Source organism: Parasteatoda tepidariorum, chromosome 9, assembly GCF_982258835.1.
Source record: "Parasteatoda tepidariorum strain Cologne lab strain chromosome 9, Ptep-v5.0, whole genome shotgun sequence".
Taxonomy (NCBI): Eukaryota; Metazoa; Arthropoda; class Arachnida; order Araneae; family Theridiidae; genus Parasteatoda; species Parasteatoda tepidariorum.
In genome coordinates, this window is record NC_141763.1 from 28,400,043 (window position 1) to 28,419,425 (window position 19,383).

General features: G+C 32.1%; 2 protein-coding genes across 2 annotated transcripts; one reads left to right on the forward strand and one right to left on the reverse strand.

The window, feature by feature from the left end:
• Positions 1–247: 247 nt before the first annotated feature.
• Positions 248–18,021, forward strand: LOC107447624 (uncharacterized). Its single transcript, XM_016062581.4, has 2 exons — positions 248–4,443; positions 17,902–18,021. The coding sequence occupies exon 1, from the start codon at positions 388–390 to the stop codon at positions 4,441–4,443; it is 4,056 nt and encodes a 1,351-aa protein (XP_015918067.3). The 5' UTR covers positions 248–387; the 3' UTR covers positions 17,902–18,021.
• LOC122271817 (protein FAM200B-like) lies at positions 16,126–16,497 on the reverse strand. The gene has a single exon (XM_043054317.2). The coding sequence runs from the start codon at positions 16,495–16,497 to the stop codon at positions 16,126–16,128; it is 372 nt and encodes a 123-aa protein (XP_042910251.1).
• Positions 18,022–19,383: the final 1,362 nt, after the last annotated feature.

Here is a 19,383-nt window from a genome sequence, read left to right on the forward strand (position 1 = left end):
AGAACTATTTAAAAAAAAAAACAATTTTGTCTTATAATTATTTTAAATTGTAGTCATGTCTTGCTACTGTAGCAATCAATTGTTTCGACTTCTTGCGGAAAAAAGAATAGTCGATTATTCGAGTTTATCTAATCAGATTTTTATCTATTACTCTCAGAGTTTCAGTTTATTATTATGAAGTAGTTATCGAAGCTCGAAAGAGATATTTGCATTTACATATATGTCATCGCTTGTTGTGCATTTCTTATTATGCTTCAAACTTTTACTAGCAAACAACAAACAAGTCAGGTCATAATTGAAGTGATTGGCGGATATTTGAAGGTAAATAAGGATTTTATTTGTGTATTTTTTTGCTACGTTGAATACTTGTTAAGTAAAACTTAAAAAATGGCGATTTTACCTCCAAAACATCATGTTTTATCTTCGTGGATGTCTAAAAAAATAGGGGGGAAAGGATTTGAAATTTGGAACATTAATACACCACCTAAAAGAAGTTTAGTTTGTTCTATTTTAATGTCATCGTTGTATTCTACAAGCAGTTTATCAATAGAAAAGAAGTTTTTACGTTTTATTGAGACATTGCGGCTGGAAAGCAAAGTTGCATTTCCAAGAAATAAAATAAATGTGCTAAGGCGACTTATAAGCAAATTTAATCCCTTCAAAAATCGTTATGCACTTTATTGTGATAAAAACTTTTTGATTTTATTAAAACATTTTGAAACTATTCTAAATAATTTGATCGCAGAAGAAATGCATGGTGCTTCATCGTTTGATGAACAAGTGCTACAAGCTGCTGCTGATTGCCTCAATTGCTTCATTGATGTATATGAAACAGATGCTGAAGAACAGCGTAATTTTTTTTTCTACCGTCCTATCGACGCACTCGGTGATGGGAAGTCAACTTTGAAAAGATTGATTATATTTAAGAAAACGAGCGATTCAGAGACTTCGCCCTTTGTGTCGTATGGATTTGGTTTGTCATTGAAATATGCATTAGTAATGAGGATCGATGCTTTTTCTTACATTGCTAATGCGGCAAATTTTCCACCAGATGTGCTTAATAGGTTTAAAGCTACTATCTCCAACGACAGCAACTTTCTTATTGGCGCTCTCAGCACATGTCGGGACATTATACCGTACCTCTACAAGTTACCATACGTAGCCATAAAATTACCTGATGGTGGAATATATATTGATCCCAAGGCAACTGATAAGCATGGATTATCGGCATTTTACTACTGCATAAGTACGTTTGATATTCCCTTGTTACGTGTATTATACAATCATGCATCGAACAACTTTGACGTGACAGAAAACAACGTTCGAAATCCAAATAGAAGCATTCTCATTGCGCTGCAAGAAATAGGTGAGACATTAAAAAAGGATTTGGAAGTGCTAAAAGAGCTTTCTTTACTTGGCGATGAGAGACAAATAACTGAAAAAATTTTTCACCAATTCATATGTTTTAATTCTTATCAGTGCACGGTTGTGGAAAGGATCTTATTAATAAGAGAACAAAATGCAGATAGAGATATTCAACAACAACAAATAATTATTTCGATAATCGAAGAATACTGCAAATGTTTTTTTCTTGAAGAGGGAACAGAACAAGACCATTTTGAAAATTACATGACATTTAGTGAATATTATGACATCTTGGACATGTTTACTAGCTTTTTACTATTTGACAATTTAGTGCTGCTTAAACATATAGTGAACGAAAAAAATGTCAAAAGATATACAGATGTAATTAGATCCTTGTTTCTGTTTATTCTTTCTCATAAACTATTTCTCAGAAAAGAAACACGGCACAATCAAAGTATCCCTACGTTTGTTGATAAAGATGATCATTTGCGATTTATACCATTTTGTTACAGAAATTGCTTCAAAAAAGATTTAATGACTCTATATGAAGAGCTGAAATTCTCTCTTAAAGCTCCGTTCTGTCCAACCTATAGCTCTGGACCAGAATCGAGAAATATCGACATTCTGAGAGAAAGTATTGCTGGATTAACAGAAATCGAAAATGAATATTTTGCCAGGAAACTCAAAAACTACATGAACATTATTAAAATACTCCCTCAAGTGAACATATTTTCCCTTGAACGGATCCTACAAGTTATGGGAGAATTATTAAGCTGTTCTGATATCAATAATACAATTTTCAAGTTTTTCTTGTGTTCATGTTTGCCAGAAGGATTGGAAAAAATTCTGAGTGATTTGCGCCATCATTGTTTCAGTCACTATCGCTATAATACCATACGAGGAAGGCTTAATATAGAATACAACAGAAATGATGCGTTAAAATGTCTTCATAATGAAATCAGAGATTTATCATTAATATTAGAACCAATTACTGGGAATCATTTCTTTGGAGTTAGAGAGTTCATGATCGAGAAAGGAAAAAAAGAATCAAAACAAAAATTTCAAAATGTTTTTAAGCTTATTCAACAAGAGCAGAAAACAATGATAGAGCATAGAAGAATGAACTTCAAACAAACCCAAAAAGACTACGCAGTAGTTTCTAAAAACTTATTTCATAGTATATATAATGCTCTCAAACAAAATAATACTGAGAATATGGAATTAGAAGTTAAGCTAAATGCATTAATATTTCTGTCAAACTATATTTGCACATCATTGAAGGAAGGAGATGAACATGCAATAGAACTGAAAAACTGTTGTGAGCAATTGAAATTTACAATGGACTCCTCCATAGATTCTAAATTACCTTTAATGGAGGTAAAAAATGCAATCAAACATTTAGAGTTGGTATATAGGGATATCTTCCTTCATTTTGATGAATTGACCAGATTTGAAGGACGAGTGTTTTCAAGGGCAATTTATTTTATAAAAGTATACAGACTGCTTTTGAAAGCGTTTTCAAACCATGCTTTTAAGGCTGAAATATCAGAACAACAGATGGAAACGGAGTTAGAACGAGAAATGTCAGATATTGTTCCTTCCATTTTTAAAATGGATGAAATGGAAATAGAAAAACTTGTCAAATTTTCTGAAAGTTTAATTTTTATGGCTGAGGACAATACGAGCAAACGCAACAAAAAATTATCTTTAATTCGGATGTTTAAAAAAGTATTAGAAAAGAATTTTAAAAGGAAAACCAATATAAGTGAAAGCGATTTAAAATTCCCTCTCTTAAATGGCATTGTTGCAGAAATAAAAGATTTCGATATATTCTCCTTCAAAGAAAAAACTCAAATTAAAAAAAAGATTACAGTTTATTTAAACAATTCCAAATTACGAATTGAAAAGTTGGCAATGGAGTTAGAAATAAGGAAACCGTCAATGGAATTAAAAAGAAAGGAGCATGCAATGGAATCATATTGTGAGGAACAAACAATGGAATTGGAAAGTATGAAACCGGCAGAGGAGTCTAATTTTGAAAAACAGACTACAGAATTGGAAAACAAGGAACTGACAATGATATCAGAAAGTCAAATACAATCAACAGAATTGGAAAGCAAGGAATGGGCAATGATATCGGATAGTGCAAAACAGACAACGGAATTGAAGAGCAAAAAACTGACATTAGATCTCGAAAATGAGCAGAACTTAAATTTTACGCCAGAAGGGGTCACTCAGTTCTTGCAATCTACAACGATGTCTCAAAAGATGATTAAGCAATGTATTTCTAAACTATTTCCCAAACCAAATATAGAATCTGCAATTGCACTTTTAAACTCAGAAAATAAACACAAGGTATCGATTGACTTAACAAATAATGCTACTTTTGCTTTAAAGACGATGTTAATAAATACATCGAAGGACAGAGAGAAATATCGGAGAATGTTTCTGAATATCCAATGGAACAAGAATTTACAATCAAAAATTTATTTTTTTATGAATCAAAAATTGTATTTTTTGATCAACAGAATTGAGGAATTGCAAAAAATTTTAATCGATGATGATGAAAAAGTGAAATGTCTATGGATGAATGGAAAAAGTGCAGCGATTAAACAGCACACTAAAGTTTTGATGTGTCAACGATTTATCAAAGAAAGAGAAACTCGCTCTGCTTTGGAGATGCTGCTTTTCGATTGCTGGAATGCAGTAGAAGATTCAGATCTAAGAGAAATGTGGGAGAAAGCTACAAATCTGTTTGCCGGCATAGATCTCAGAGATTTTATTTCCCACGGCAGTCCCGTTGTAGAACTCGTGAGTTCCTATTTGGATCCCAAAGACTTGCCATTAGAGCTCATCAACAAAATCTTGATGCTCATTGAGGATAAGACAGCGATGATAGCGCTCTCAGATTTGTGGATATCTACAAAGGCTACCAGATCTAGAGAACTCGCAGCAATAATTGATAGAGATGATGACGATGAATACATTGCTTTGAGGAAAGATATAAGAAATTGCACAAGATGGATAAAATATTTCAATCTCTTGCCTTTAGAATATGGTGTGAGGAATTTAAAATAGGTGAGCTGACGTTGGTTTCATTTTTCTAATATTATGTGGTTTCTATGTGAAGTAATAAATTCAGAAACATTAAATATTAAGTACTATCAATTATTCTTTGAAATAGGGCGATAAAAATAGATAAGTTGGTTTAATTATCTTTTATTCTTGTTTGATTTATCTTATAAGCATAAATTTATTGAAAATAAATATTATATGTTTAAGCTAGAATTTCAAATTTATTGCACTGTAATACGGTGTCGATAACTGTTTATTTAAATGAATATTTCTATCTGTTGCCTTTAAATAAGAGTGTTTAATACAAGCATACAGGCACTTCTCATATCGTCTTTTAATTACTTCGGGCGTCTTCTATGTCTTTTTACAAAGGTTTAAGCCATTGTGCCTTTGCAATAAGAAATAAAACAAAAATTTTAAAATGTCTGCAAAAAAATATTAAAAATTATAATTTCTATGTGGTTTTTATGATATCCGTTACTTTTAAAGCCTACAATTTAAAGTTTTATTTGAAAAACGTTTTATTTCAAAAGTTAAAAGTAAATGTTGCGAAGTCGAACTTTGAATTTTATACTAATATTGAACTACGACTCACAAGTAGAAGATACAGGTTGTTTTAGACAAGAGCACATTTATTTACATGACGAGGACATTTTACATAGGAAGAAACATAGAAAGAATAACTATTTTAGACATCGTTTTTCTTGTTAACTTATCGATTGTTTGTTCTATAATATTTTTATATTTTGTTGCCATTCCATTACAACTAAACTATTTCCCGCTTTCCAATATTACCTATGCGAACCCGCAACATCCTCCCCACCAACAAATAAATTTTAAACTTTTAATAAATTTTTTTTGTTTTGTTTTGTTTTAAGACAACAATTTCTGATTATAAAAATATTTTTAACTCTTAATGTCCTAATGTAAAAATGTTTTATAGTTCACAAGTCCAGTTTATTTGGTATTTTTATCTTTCTTCCATAACGAGTAATATTCTCCCGTATTCCTTCGGAAATAGGGGCTGCTGATTTCGGTTTGTAAAAATCTGTTTCTTCAGGCGAAATTTCCAAGGGAAACAGCTTTGGTAAGGGTCTTATTTTCTCTCCATGGATTGTTTTCAATTTCGCAGCTCTTGATATGCCATCTTTGCCGGGATATAACTCTAAGACAACTGCTAAAGGCCAATTTATTCTTTTGACATTATCATCGCCAATAAGCACCACGTCTCCTTCTTTTAAATTGTCATTTGATTCTTTACCACGCTGTACAAGTTGAGCCTTCTTTCTCTTTTTCTTCACCTTCATTTTTGTTACTTTAGCTTCGGCTGGATCTCGTATTCCAATAGTCTCCAAGCTCCAAAGGTCTTCAATGCTGGGTTGGCAGAATAAGCTCAAAATAGGGTTTGTTTTTTCTTCTCTAGGTAGTTGACCCATTATTGTCCACCCAAGCCGAGTTTCAATAGCCATAATATTTTCATCCAATTTTTCAATTTTACCCGTGAGAATTTGAGGCAATACATCCGCACCTAATAACACTTTGATTTCTAAAGGATTGTCCCCAACGTCTGATAAGTTAATTGATTTTTGCTGTAGAATGGGATAAATGTTTTGATTCTTTAATCTCGGTACGAAATTGCATATCTTTGTCTGGGCTAACATTGGACATGTAATTTTGTATTGACCATCTAGGGATTTTATATTGACATCATAGACACTGTGTTTTTCCTGACCAGTTTCTATTCCGCCAAACAATGCATGGTTTAAAATTTCTTCTCCAACTATTGGCAAATTTAGCTTTTTTACCCCTTCTGTTTTTATATAGGACCTTTGGGAACCGGAATCAATCAAAACTCTTGCGAGTCTATCTGTTTTATCTATGCCCTCAACTTTTACTATCAGTGTTTGCATCAGCGTTTCACCCTTTTGTTGATTAACAAGAGTTTTAGAACTACTGCTATTTTCATCATTTTTTCCTTTAGTACTTGACTTTGTTTGACCTTGGTTTTCACCATTTTTTATGTTCCAACACATTACTGTCAAATGTCTTCTATTACAAATTAAACATTTAACAGAACTTTTGCATTGTTGTGCTGGATGGCCGATTTTCAAACAACGAAAACATGCTCTTTTTTCTTTTAAAACTGTCATTTTATCGTTATAATTTAAATTGTGCAACTTGAAACATTCCACTGAGCTATGTGAATCCTTGTCACACCATATACATTTAAACTTTTTAAAATCACTCGTGTTATTTCTTGAATCACCAGAATATATACAAGCGGCAGTTGGTGGAACCACATCAAAACTTCCTTGGCTACCGAATCCACTACGAGCTATTTGTAGGCGTTCCTCACTTTCAACTTCAATTCTGAGAAATTTCAATAATTTTGTAAGATTTTCTGTGCTAGCATTTGTTTCTCCGGATGATCGAGATCTCTCCCACGCCTTCAAAAGATCCTCTGGAAGAGCTGATTCTACTAATGGGTAAAGCATGGCGGCATAAATATCACTTTTAACGCCAAGCGATTCCAGAGCTCGTAACTGTGTTTCCAATTTATCATACAATGTCGCCAATGGCATGTGACCTTTTTTTGTAGCCTGTGCCAACACTAATCTTAACAATTCTCTAATATAGATTTCGACCATCAGATCATCTCTTGCGAATCTCGATTTTAGTTGAGTAATTGCTTTTTGATAATTTTGGCCTGACGGTGGAAAACTATCTACCAGTTCTTTTGCTGGTGACCCGGGAACCATTGCTTGAACCAAATATTGAAATTTATCATCATCATCGATGGTGTTGTCCTCATGTATTTTACGGAACTGTCCCCAAAATCCGAGCCAATTTTTTATTTCTCCATTAAATTTCTGTAGTTCTAACATTGGAAGCTTGTATTTTCTCTTCATTTCCGCACTATTTTGTGAACTTGGTTCATTGTTCGCCAAATGAAGATTAACAGTTTCTTTTAAGTACACATATCTGTCAATATATTCTTCATTGGCTTCAAAATCTTTTTCATAATCATCATTATTTTCTAGTTTTAATAAATTTTCAGAAATCTGATTTTGCACATCGTTTAATCTTTCGAATTTATTCGTCAATTGTGATAATAAAATCTTTACGCGATCCACTTTAACCTCCGTGTTCGATAACTCTGCTTCTAAATTATTGGCAGTTAAAGTAAATCCTTGGCGCAATGGCTTTCTTTTATTTTTTAATTCTTCCATTTTTGAAGCGAAATATTAATTAAATTCTGATAGTTTCACTTGCTTTCGTTTCTTTTGTCCTTTCTTTTTTATGCTTGGCTCTTGAATATCACACGGACGCCACTTAATGTTGCGAAGTCGAACTTTGAATTTTATACTAATATTGAACTACGACTCACAAGAAGAAGATACAGGTTGTTTTAGACAAGAGCACATTTATTTACATGACGAGGACATTTTACATAGGAAGAAACATAGAAAGAATAACTATTTTAGACATCGTTTTTCTTGTTAACTTATCGATTGTTTGTTCTATAATATTTTTATATTTTGTTGCCATTCCATTACAACTAAACTATTTCCCGCTTTCCAATATTACCTATGCGAACCCGCAACAGTAATTATATTCTTTAAGTTCATTGTTGAAATGTGATTTTGCTTATTATAGCTTTATTATAAGTAAATATTTTTATAATATGATTAAAGGCCTGTTTACACGATTCAAGAATATCCATTCAAGACCGTTCGAGATCTTGAGTTGATATTTCTGCTTCAAGAACTCGTATGAATCGTTGACACGATAAAAGATCTGCAATCTCGCTGATTGGCCAGAGGTATAAACCTGCGCATGCGTGACTGTTTATTTTTCGTTTCGTTTTGTTGACAGTGACAGCACAGAGATTGCAGTTTTGAGTTTTTGGCCAAAGCGAAGCTTTTGAACCATGGATGTTGATGATGTTATTGTTTTTTCTTCGTCAATTTTAACTTTATCGGCGGTTTCTCTTTTGAAACAAAAAAACAAAAAGAGATCAACTTGGATAAAAGACTGGAAAACTCCCGAAAGGAGGTTATTGAGTTATTGAAATTATAATAAAAGTGTACTTAAGCTTTAAAATGAAGTATTTTTAAACAAAAGGTGACAATAATAAACAATCTTCATATGATATAGATTTTATAGAGTAGCACTAACTCTGCAAATTTCTTTAAGATACCAAAAAAGGGATAATTTCTCTCTCAAAAGTTGAGGGGGACTTTGTCCCACTCTTCTCCCTTGAAAGAATCTAGATTTATAGATATTGACATCATCAATAAAATGAATCATACATCCCTTACTATACTAATACATTCCCTAATTTTAATTATATATGAATTTTTTCAGTAATATTCTGAAAGATTTAATCTCAGTCAATATTTATGAACTTTTCAATTCTTTATTTTACTATGGATATTTTATACTTAAATTCTTTTTATGGAGGTTTTAGAAAAAAAATATAGAAATGTATAAGAGACTAAAAGAAAAGAAGGCCACGGAATTAAAAATTTATGCAAAAATTATAAGTTCTTATTATTAAAGTATTCAACTTATTACCACTTCCACTTGTTAGAGAATCTAACACCTTTTTCTGTTCACTAAGATACTGAGTTCTCAACCCATAAATTTTATTTCTTATGGTCTCTATATCAGTTTCGAATAGGAAAGACAACTCTTCTAGATGCCTTTGGCGGAGATTTTTATCAGAATACTCCGGGAATTTGCTATTCCATAATTGGGGTCTTTCCCGGTATTCTTCTATTAATTTAAAAACTTGATCCTGAGTCCACTCCATTCTATAAATATATAGGTACAAATAATGGCATTTTTATTAAAAAAGTAAGAATTAAGGGAGGAAATATAAATTTAAAATACAAATAAATACTTACGAAAAAGCACACACCAGATGAAAATAAATATATTATAAATTTTTTAAAACGATTGAACAGGACCCGTAGAAAGTAAAAAAAACGGCGAATGCGTAAAAATCAAATACCTCCCGCTATTCATGACGTTTTCCTATGACATCACAAAATTCTAAAAGATGATTGGCTGGGAGAAGAAAAAATTGAATGTCTTGTAGAACATGCGCTACTACATTCAAGAAGTGGATCCAAGATCTTGAACGAATCGTTTACACGGTACAACATCGATGAAAACAGATTTCCATCAATATCAATCAATCTTGAACGCTTCTTGAACGTAAAACTTGAATCGTGTAAACAGGCCTTTATAGTTGAGAGCTACTATTTTCAGTTAAATATTATTTAAAGAATTAATACAAGTAAGCTGAAAGCTTGTAACCTCGCTATTTTATTTTCATAATTTTAGAGTTAAGAGTTAAAAACAATAGTAAATGACGGAAACTGATTTAATTTGTTGCTTTGTATGAACTATTGTGAGATTAGGGTAAACTAACCAGTGAAGGAACACTTAAGCGTAGCTTGCCTTTTAAAAAAACATGAAAACTTCAAAATTAGTAAATTTAGTTAAATGACGGTGTCAACATATTTGTTATTAAATGCAAATTATGTAAAAAAAATTTTAGATAACTTTCATAATATTGTTTTAAGCTTTTGGTGGTTCAAATAACAAGTAGTAAGATAACCAAGTGAAGGAACAGTTCTTTCCAGTGAATGAACACTTAATTTTGAGAATATTTGATGCTCGTTAGAAATCCATAGGCCATGCAGATGTCTAAAAACAAGATTTTTCTTGGAATTACCACATATAACCATAGTTAACGTGGAAAATTTTACTTTTTTTCAGTCATGGAATGGAAAGTAAAATATGGTTGAATACAGAATTTAAAAAAAATTTTCTTTATTTTTTTTCCTCACAGTTTAATAGTCCGTTCTAAATTATGAATGTTTATCATTGTGTAATCCGATGATGTTTTTATTATTAATATTATTATATCACTTTTTTACTTACTCTTTTTCCCCAATATTTTTTTATCTTTTTTTTTTCAAATTTCTTTAAGTATTTTTTTTCTCTTCGTCATACTTTCGCTTTAACTTTATTTTTTCAGCTCCTTTAGTCTCTTTAAATTTTCGTTCTTCTTCTGAAGTTAATGCAAAAAGTAATTTATTTCTTTTGATTTGACCTTCCTCTTCTTTCCAAAGTTTTGGCCATTGTATCTCCAAAAATACTTTTTATCTTCCAGTACCATTTCTAGAATTCCTCACTGCATAATAAATGAGAAAAAAGAGCTTCGAAGTTTGCGTAAAATCCATCTCTCATTGACTTATATCTAGAGGGTCTTCAGCAGTACTTACCATTTACTTATGGAACCAATTGTTTTTGCAACTAACAATGCCTCAAGAAGACTTATTTCAAAATCAGTTTTCAAGATACTTTCACTTTCAATGTTAGTTGTATCAGCTTCAGTGCCAAAATTTGACTTAACCAAATGTTCTTTTTGCAATAAATTCTTCCATATTGAGAAAAGCACAGGCTATTGGATATTTGGGAGATTAAACTCTTCTGTCAATGCTCCTTTAAAAATTTGCAACGTAACTTGTGAGATTTCTTTCTTAAGCTTCTGAAGAAATAGTGCATCGTTACTCTCGAAGTATGTGTTTTGTTGATGAGCTGTCTTGCTCATTAACTCTTTGTGCCTGTCTTGCATGCATTTGTTAAAGTCAACGTTTTTAACATCGAATGGAAAAATACCTCATTTCATAAAACATTTTAACTGCAGGAACTGGTTCTGTAATACCTCAAAGATTTCTTCAGTAAGGAAAAATTACCGATGGAGATACTTTTTTTCCATTAGCTGAAATTTTGGTCAAAACTGTTGTTTTTTCTTTTTTTTTTTCCCTAGCTACTATAGAATATAAACCCTTATAATTTTTAGGGCCAAAGATTTTTCCCGTTTAAGGGCAGTATTCAACTCCCGTTTCGTAATTTTCGAATATTATTCTCTCTAAAAGAAGTTTTGCCTTTTGAAATTATCTTCGTATTGCACTGAGTTATCGGTGGATGTCGTCTTAAAAAAAACTTCACCCATTTTTTACCTTAATGATTGTCTTTAAATGGATTTTTCCTACCAGTTTCAGTCATGACGTTAAAAACCGCAATAAGATAATAATTTAGATAAAATATAAGCACAAAAGCCAGCAAAGAAATGGTCTATTCAAGCTTTTATTATTATATTTAGTTAGTTTTCGATCAGTAAACATAATTTATTAAGGTTTTTAACGTTTGATGTAACTAACCACTACAATTATAAAGAAAAATAATAAATTATAATTATAATTGCTTAAACAAATTTAGCAATTAAATTAGCATTTTAAAATGAAATTGTTTTAGGAACTATTTATATAACATTTAACAGAATTTTAGGTGTACTTTAATACCGCAGAACTACTAATTATCCATGTAAAATCATATCATAAAATCATTCACTGGAAAATCTATTCCCAGTGAAGGAACAACATGCCTGTGCCTTCACTGGTTCGAAGTATTTTTTTTTTGTATTTTTAACATAATTTTGATGTATAATATGACTAAAGGTACAAGAAAATTAGAATTTTTCTTTTATTTTCATTAACTTGGAAAAATCCCAGTAAAGGAACACTTGTTCATTCATTGGTCTTTCATCGTTTGGTAATCCAGTGAATAAACACGCCCCTAATCTCAGTACTTGCTTTTGTTATCATGCTTAAAATAAATAAGACGTAACTTCAATCACCATATTTTGAATTCTCTTTTTCACAATGAGAAAAAAAGCATTGTTATATGCAATTAATTGTACTTTAAACGGATAACTACAAACTCTGACCTTATAATTTTGTCAAAGAAACAAGATGTTGAACAGATACTAGCGAATTCAAAAAAATTTCCAAAAAGAATCTATGACCAAGTAACCCAATACATTGTTAGATGACTTCCTATTGTTAGGTAGTAAGCTACTGTTACCAATCAATCTAAGTAAAAACGTTTAAAATCTTATTTTTAAAAAATATCTAAGAAATGTTCCTTCACATGGGTGTGTTCCTTCACTGGTTGGTTTACCCTATCACTATTTCAAGACAACATTAAGTTCAATGATAAAATTTAAGATGTTTTAATTTAAAGGCGTATTACATTTTAAGTAATAATAAGATAATAGAAGCCAAATATTTAAAATTGTTGCACCCCGATCCCATAAGTTATCAATAAATAATCTTTTTCAATATATATATATTAAGTTTGCTGCTTTTTAACACAAGAAAGACTGTAACTTAGTATATACCTATATTGCCCAAAAGCAGTCAAAATGACTGGATTGTAAAAGAATAACTAATGTGTAAAGAAATTTGTTTAAGCTTAGTTTTTAATATTATTTACAGTTATATAACAAGTTAACAACAATTAAAAAAACAATATTAATAATTAAAAAAATTATATGTTGTACAAAAAGTCACAAAATTCTAAGAAATTGGATCATTGTATACATCATTGTTTTTCTAATTGAAATAAAAAAGCAGTCAAAATGACTTCCTTGGGCAATCTAGTGTTAAACAATATGATTCGGTTTGAAAATTTATTTTACATTCTTTTTCTTTAATAACGTAGGATTAAATAAAGTAATTATATGTATAATAATTATAACGTAGATGGTTTCATCTACCTGTGACATTTTAGTCCAAAGAAATGAACAGGAAAAAGTTACTTCTTATATTCATCAATTTGCTTGAATGTAAAAGTATTAAAATGACTTTAATAAACAATAAAGATAAATAGAACAACTTATGAAAACTGAAATACAACACAATTCTTCAAAAAGTAGAAAAGGAAAGCAGAAAAAAAAAGTTCAAGATTACGATCAAGCTTACAAACCTAAGTTCACAATATCTCCTTTAGCAAAGATTATACTTAATTTTCCTGAGGACAATTATCAATGAATGCAGAACTAATGAACGTTTTCTTAAAGTTTAATCATTTCAGCCTGACAGAGATATGCAAGTGCAACAGTAATTGAACACGCAAAACTTTTTTGGCTGGATTGAGAGTAGGATTACAGATTGTGAAAGATAGTTAGTGCATGAACGCTGATTGTGAAATATCACAATCTGAGTCAAGTAGATTTATGATCGGGAAAAAAATTTTATTGCTTCAAAAAAGATATAATTTTTTTCTTCTTCTTTGAAACCAAAATATATTTAGACTTTCCACCAGGTCCTTGAAATTTCTCTAATTTTTATCAAACACATATTTTTGTTAAAATAACTTTCATGTCTCAACATTTTACTTTACTACCTTCTGTTTGTTGTTCTGCGTGCAAAATACTATTATATTACTTTCCCTCGGGATTTACACAATTCGCAGAATTGTTTTATTTTAATATTCTGAAATGGAGTTATACACATATTTTTAAAAATTAAAGACATTTAAACACCTTTTTCTGCTTTCTTTGACAACACTACACAGTAATATAGGATAAAAACTAAAGTATAACAGATTAAATTACTCGAGACCTGTCAGCATCAAAGGGTTACAGATAACCCAGAAAAATAACCCAGAATTCGTTACACGGACTTAGCTGTATTCAAATTTCCCCTTAGCGTCCACCCGCCCTCCCAACCAATTATCTTTCATTGTATATTTCCCATTATTTTCGAAGCTTGGCATTTGTTTTCTGGATTCCGATGTTGAGCATATAAAGCTATCGCTACTCTTTGCTCCACAGAGTAATTGATGATGATGTTACTAAACTAACTGTTCTTTCAACAGTGCTTGTATATATGATGAATTATACCGTTTACTTCCTATAAAGGCATCTGTTTTAGCAGGGCTCCAAAAACCGCCCGTCCTCGGCGGTCAAACATTTCCCGCGGACAATGAATTTCTCGAATTAGGCGTCCGCACGGACAGCCATTTTCCCGTTAATGTTCGTGATTCACTTTCAAATACATCAAAATTACATCATCAATACATCATCAATACATCAAAATTATCCTTTGGTCACCTAGACCAGTGGTGCGCAAACTTTTTTCGACTGCGACCCCTTTTGTAGAGAGAAAATTTTTGGCGACCCCTAGAGATAAATGTTCACAAATACGATGTATATTTCGCGCATTTCTTTCGTTTAATCGAATAAAAACATTGTCATATTTGACTCACATTAATTTTATTTATAATTTTAAGAAAATACTTTTTGTATAACACAAAAATCAGTAAATTGCCCTTTAATGAGATGTATGCGGCTGCAAGTTTCTAATTATCTCATCGATGTTTGGATGTATGTTGCTAATTGCAATTCGCATATCATCTTCAGGGTTTAAACGCGAGCGGTATTTAGTTTTAATTGAAACTAGTTTGCTAAATCCAGTTTCACATAAATACGTTGATGCAAATTGTATTAACACTCTGATGGCATTCTTGCTTAAAACGGGACATTGTTTTTCCACGGAGAGCCAAAACTTTTGGCAAGGCTGAGTCTTAAATTGATTTCGAAGAGTATAATCACTAATTAGATCTATCAATTGCTCTTTCTCACTAATTTGAAGAGTTGAACTGCATATGTCAAAGGAAAATGGATCACGAATCCAACCAAGATCGTTTTCAGGAAAATCCTCGAATCTTCTCGAAAAATTTTTCTTTAACTTTTCAATGTGATTGGAAATGATGTTTTTAAATGTCAATATGTATATCTATATTATTTTCCTTGATAAAATCGTTAAAGCAAGGGAGCATGTCGGTTTTCTTTTTATTCAGTCCAGTTTGCCAGAGACTAAGCTTATTCTTAAAAGCTTGAATTTTACTGGCTGCAGTTATGATAGTTGAATTCTCACCCTGCAAGCTCAAATTTAAGTCGTTAAGTTTTACGAAAATATCAACTAAATAGCTCAGCTTCCCTAGCCAAACTTCATTGATATAATAACTTGCCAATCTATGTTTCTTTTCGATTAAAAACATGTACACTTCATTTCTCAAATTAAATATCCGTCGTAGTATTTTCCCACGTGAAAGCCATCTCACTTCAGTGTGTAACAGTAATCTCTCATACGTTGAGCCCATCTCATTGCAAAGTATTGAAAAGAGACGGCTGTTGTGGCTGTTGCATTTAATGTAGTTAATTGAACTAACAGCGTCTTGTTATACGTTGTGCAACTCTTCATCCATATCTTTTGCAACAAGAGCTTGCCGATGAATCATACAGTGATTAAATACCATATGAACGCCACCTTCTGAATTAAGCCTCTGAGCCCTTTCTTCGAACCTGTTAATGCTGCAGCACCATCAGTACAAATCGCAGCACAGTTTGCCCAGGTAAAGGACTTTGTTTCAAAATATGCATTTATAATTTCGAATATTTTTTCTCCAGTTGTTTTTCCTTCCAATCTTTTGCAACATAAAAACGTTTCTGTTATATCTGCATTAAAAATAAACCAAACGTAAATAATTAGTTGTGACATTTTAGTAATATCGGTAGTCTCGTCCTGTTGTAAAGCAAATACAGATGAATTTTGCATGCGTTTTATGACTTCTGACTCGATATTTCGTGACATTTCGGAAATCCGCCGAGACACGGTATCTCTTGATAATGGTATTGTTTTTAGTTTTATCCATATTTATCGCCATGCATAATTGATGTCATCTTAGTTGCTACAGGAAGGATGAGGGATTCTCTAATTGCATGGGGTTTCATTGTTTTTCCTATTAGATAAGAAACTTCTAAAGAAGCTCGTAATGCTTTCTGAGGTATTGTTGTAAATTTCCTGCACTTTGAATTTTCAGATTTTCAGCTCGTCTTTGAAAAAAATCGGCATGTTTATTTTGAAGGTCTCTATGTTTAGTTTCCAGGTGCCTTTTTAATTTAGCTGGTTTCATGCTCTCATTTACTAATTTTTCGTTGCAAATGACACATATCGGGCGTTCTTCTTCATCAACAACACAAAATGTAAAACCATACTTAAAAAATTCCTCATTGTATTTTCTTATTTTTTTAGATCGGGCATTTAGTTCAGTATTTTGCGACTCCTCATCAGTATTTGTTCGTTTGTTAGCTGAAGATGTACCTGTTGTACGTATTACCCATTTATCCATTATGGAGATAGGGGTTAAATTATTCAAACTAAAACAAATATATAAAATTTTATCATTTTTTTCGAGAAATTCAATAAAATTAACAGAGATCTTTCTCTAATGATAGTACATACCTGATAACAAAGAGTAGCAAAGCCCGATTAAAATATAAAAAATCAAAATTACACTGTGTGGTTAAGTATTACTTCAATACTTATTAAATAAATGAGCAAGATCTAGCATCTCGCAAACACATATAATGACAACCTACCGAGATACGCAAACACAAACTGAAACTAAACATGAATGCAAACTAAAACTAAACAGTGAATACACAGTCACAGTTAATCTGGCTGATGCCACATACACAACGTCACATGATAAAACTCGAGGATAAACTAAAACAATTGCAGGCCAACTGCTACATGCTACAACTTCATGCGAACACTTCACGTCATCACTCTGACTATCAGATACACCGCGTACCTCGCCATCTGATTGGCTGATCACGGAAGCGAATTTTTGCCCTTTCCCTGCGGTTAACGTCTAGTCAAATAGGCGCTTTTCAGTAAAACTGGCGAATTACCGCTAAGAGGGCGCTATCTACCGAAGTTAAAAACTTGCGTCTTCACAATTTACATACATTACGCATTACAGTCAAAGAAAGAGTGGACAGCATGAAATTGCAATTAAACAGTGAGTGACGGCTCTTCACTCCTTATATGTACATGCATGCAGGGATAATGCATTTCATAAAAATTTGGCGACCCCCAAAAAACTTCTGGCGACCCCTAGTTTGCGCACCACTGACCTAGACGATGTGGTCTTTCTGTTTTTCTACATTTCAAAAATTTGATTCTATGGGAATTAAAACTTTTCCGTCTAAATAATAATATATATTAGTTCTGGGTTTTCAAACCACCACTATTCTAAGGCCCGAGTGGGACTTTATGATTAAGTGGTGTGAGTGGTCTCATTAGTTTTCTGATGCTTGAAAGAAAAAGAAAATTGACTATGGGCAAAGTGAGCGACAAGGTAAAAAAGAGAAAGTAAGAGGAAGATAAACATTTCTATCTAGACGAACGAGGTATTGTTTCCGAAATCGAAGTTGGCGGATTTCAAATCAATAGGACAAATAGTTTAGAATTCATATTAAAGATTTGTGTATAAAAAGTTCAAATTTGATATTAAATTGAATGATACCACAACAAAGTCGACCGAAGTAATAATATTAAGTAAAGGTTTTTATGTATAAAGAGTGCAGTTTCATACATGTTGATACGTTTGTCATCACTTAGACAAGGTATGCATTGGACCTTTTGTAACTTTAAATACCTGAAATCACAAATATCAATAAATATAAAGCAAAAAATAATAGCAATATTTCATTTCAAAATGCATTCATTTTTATTATTTCTTTTTCAGCCTTTACCATTTTAGTTATCTGTGCCTTTTGTAATTGGAGAGAAGCTTAGCGAGGATACAAATTAGTTTTATGTTGATTGAGTAATGAATAAGTTCACGAAATAAATCGTAATTCTTTTCTTGTTGTCTTCTTGTTTTTTTACGTTAATGTCGAACTTTTAATTGAATCGTAATTATCACTGTCTCATAAACAAAATACACATTATTAAAACCAAAGTTAACCAATAAAAAACAGAACACATATTAAAACAGTATGCAAGCAAACACATATAAAAATGAAAGCATTTCGTAAAACCATTTTCAACTTGTTGTCTTTGTTGACGTTATTGATGTTGTCGTTCTTCAACGTTGGCAATTCGTGGAACAGTAAAATGTGTATGAAGAATTTTCCTTATTTCCATTTCTTTGCTTGTATGTAAATGCGTTAAATTCATTTCTGGCTAAGTTTATCCGTATCACAAATAATTCCATTATTGTTTGTTAATTGTTATATTGATGCCTTAACGTCTTATTAGTATAAGCACATTTTACCCTATTGTCAAGCAGTTGTACCCAGTTGTAGATTTTCTTTTAAAGGTCGTTACTGGGCCTATCTGTCATCAAGCATAAATTCCGTTCTCGCTATCATGAATTATGACAATAACGAGGTTCCTTACATGAAATTTTGTAGAGGGTTTCCCTATTTCGATAATAAACATACGGTTCAGCAGCTGTGAGACTGGCATAGCTGCTTTTCTGCAACATTTTCGAATTTACCTTCAAATCAGTGAGATATTGAATAACTATTTAGTCCAGTAGTATTTAAAGTTTCGTCAGATCATGCAGACTTTAAGATGGACTATAGACGTTGACCCGTCGTGGTATTTTGAACTTCACGGTGTGGTATTCCATCAAGGTATGCTGAAATACACTTCTTTCAAGAAAGCATTAAATAATTCTACTAAGTCTTTTGAGCTTGAGTGTCGAGGAGTTGAGAATCTGGTGAATGAACCGAGTCTCAAAAACTAATTTGACACAGTCAGAAAAGCGTCACTCATTTTACTTCTGGAGAGCTGAACGTTGTGAGTTTGATTCCGACAGTTAACTAAACGACCGGCGTGTATGCAACGTGCACGTTAAATCTGTCATGGCTGAAAGTCCTCTTGCTGATTGTGGTATTGACGGCGTTTGATAGGAGTCAAAATTTCTATCATGGCCGTTAAAAGATAGTCCTGAAAAGGAACTAGGTGCTTGGTTTATTGTATTTCCTTAATTTTGCAGCAATTGGAGATGGCTTCATGTTAATGAACGACAATTGCAGGCCACATAGTGCCAACTTGGTAAATGATTTCCTTTAGGGAGAAGGAAATATATGGATGGATTGGCCAACGTGTTCTCCGGACATGAACCCAATCGAGCATGCTTGGGACATTCTAGGCTGACGAATTGCTGGTCGACTACCACCCCCACAAACTCTCCACTAACTGGAAAGAGCTCTTCTGG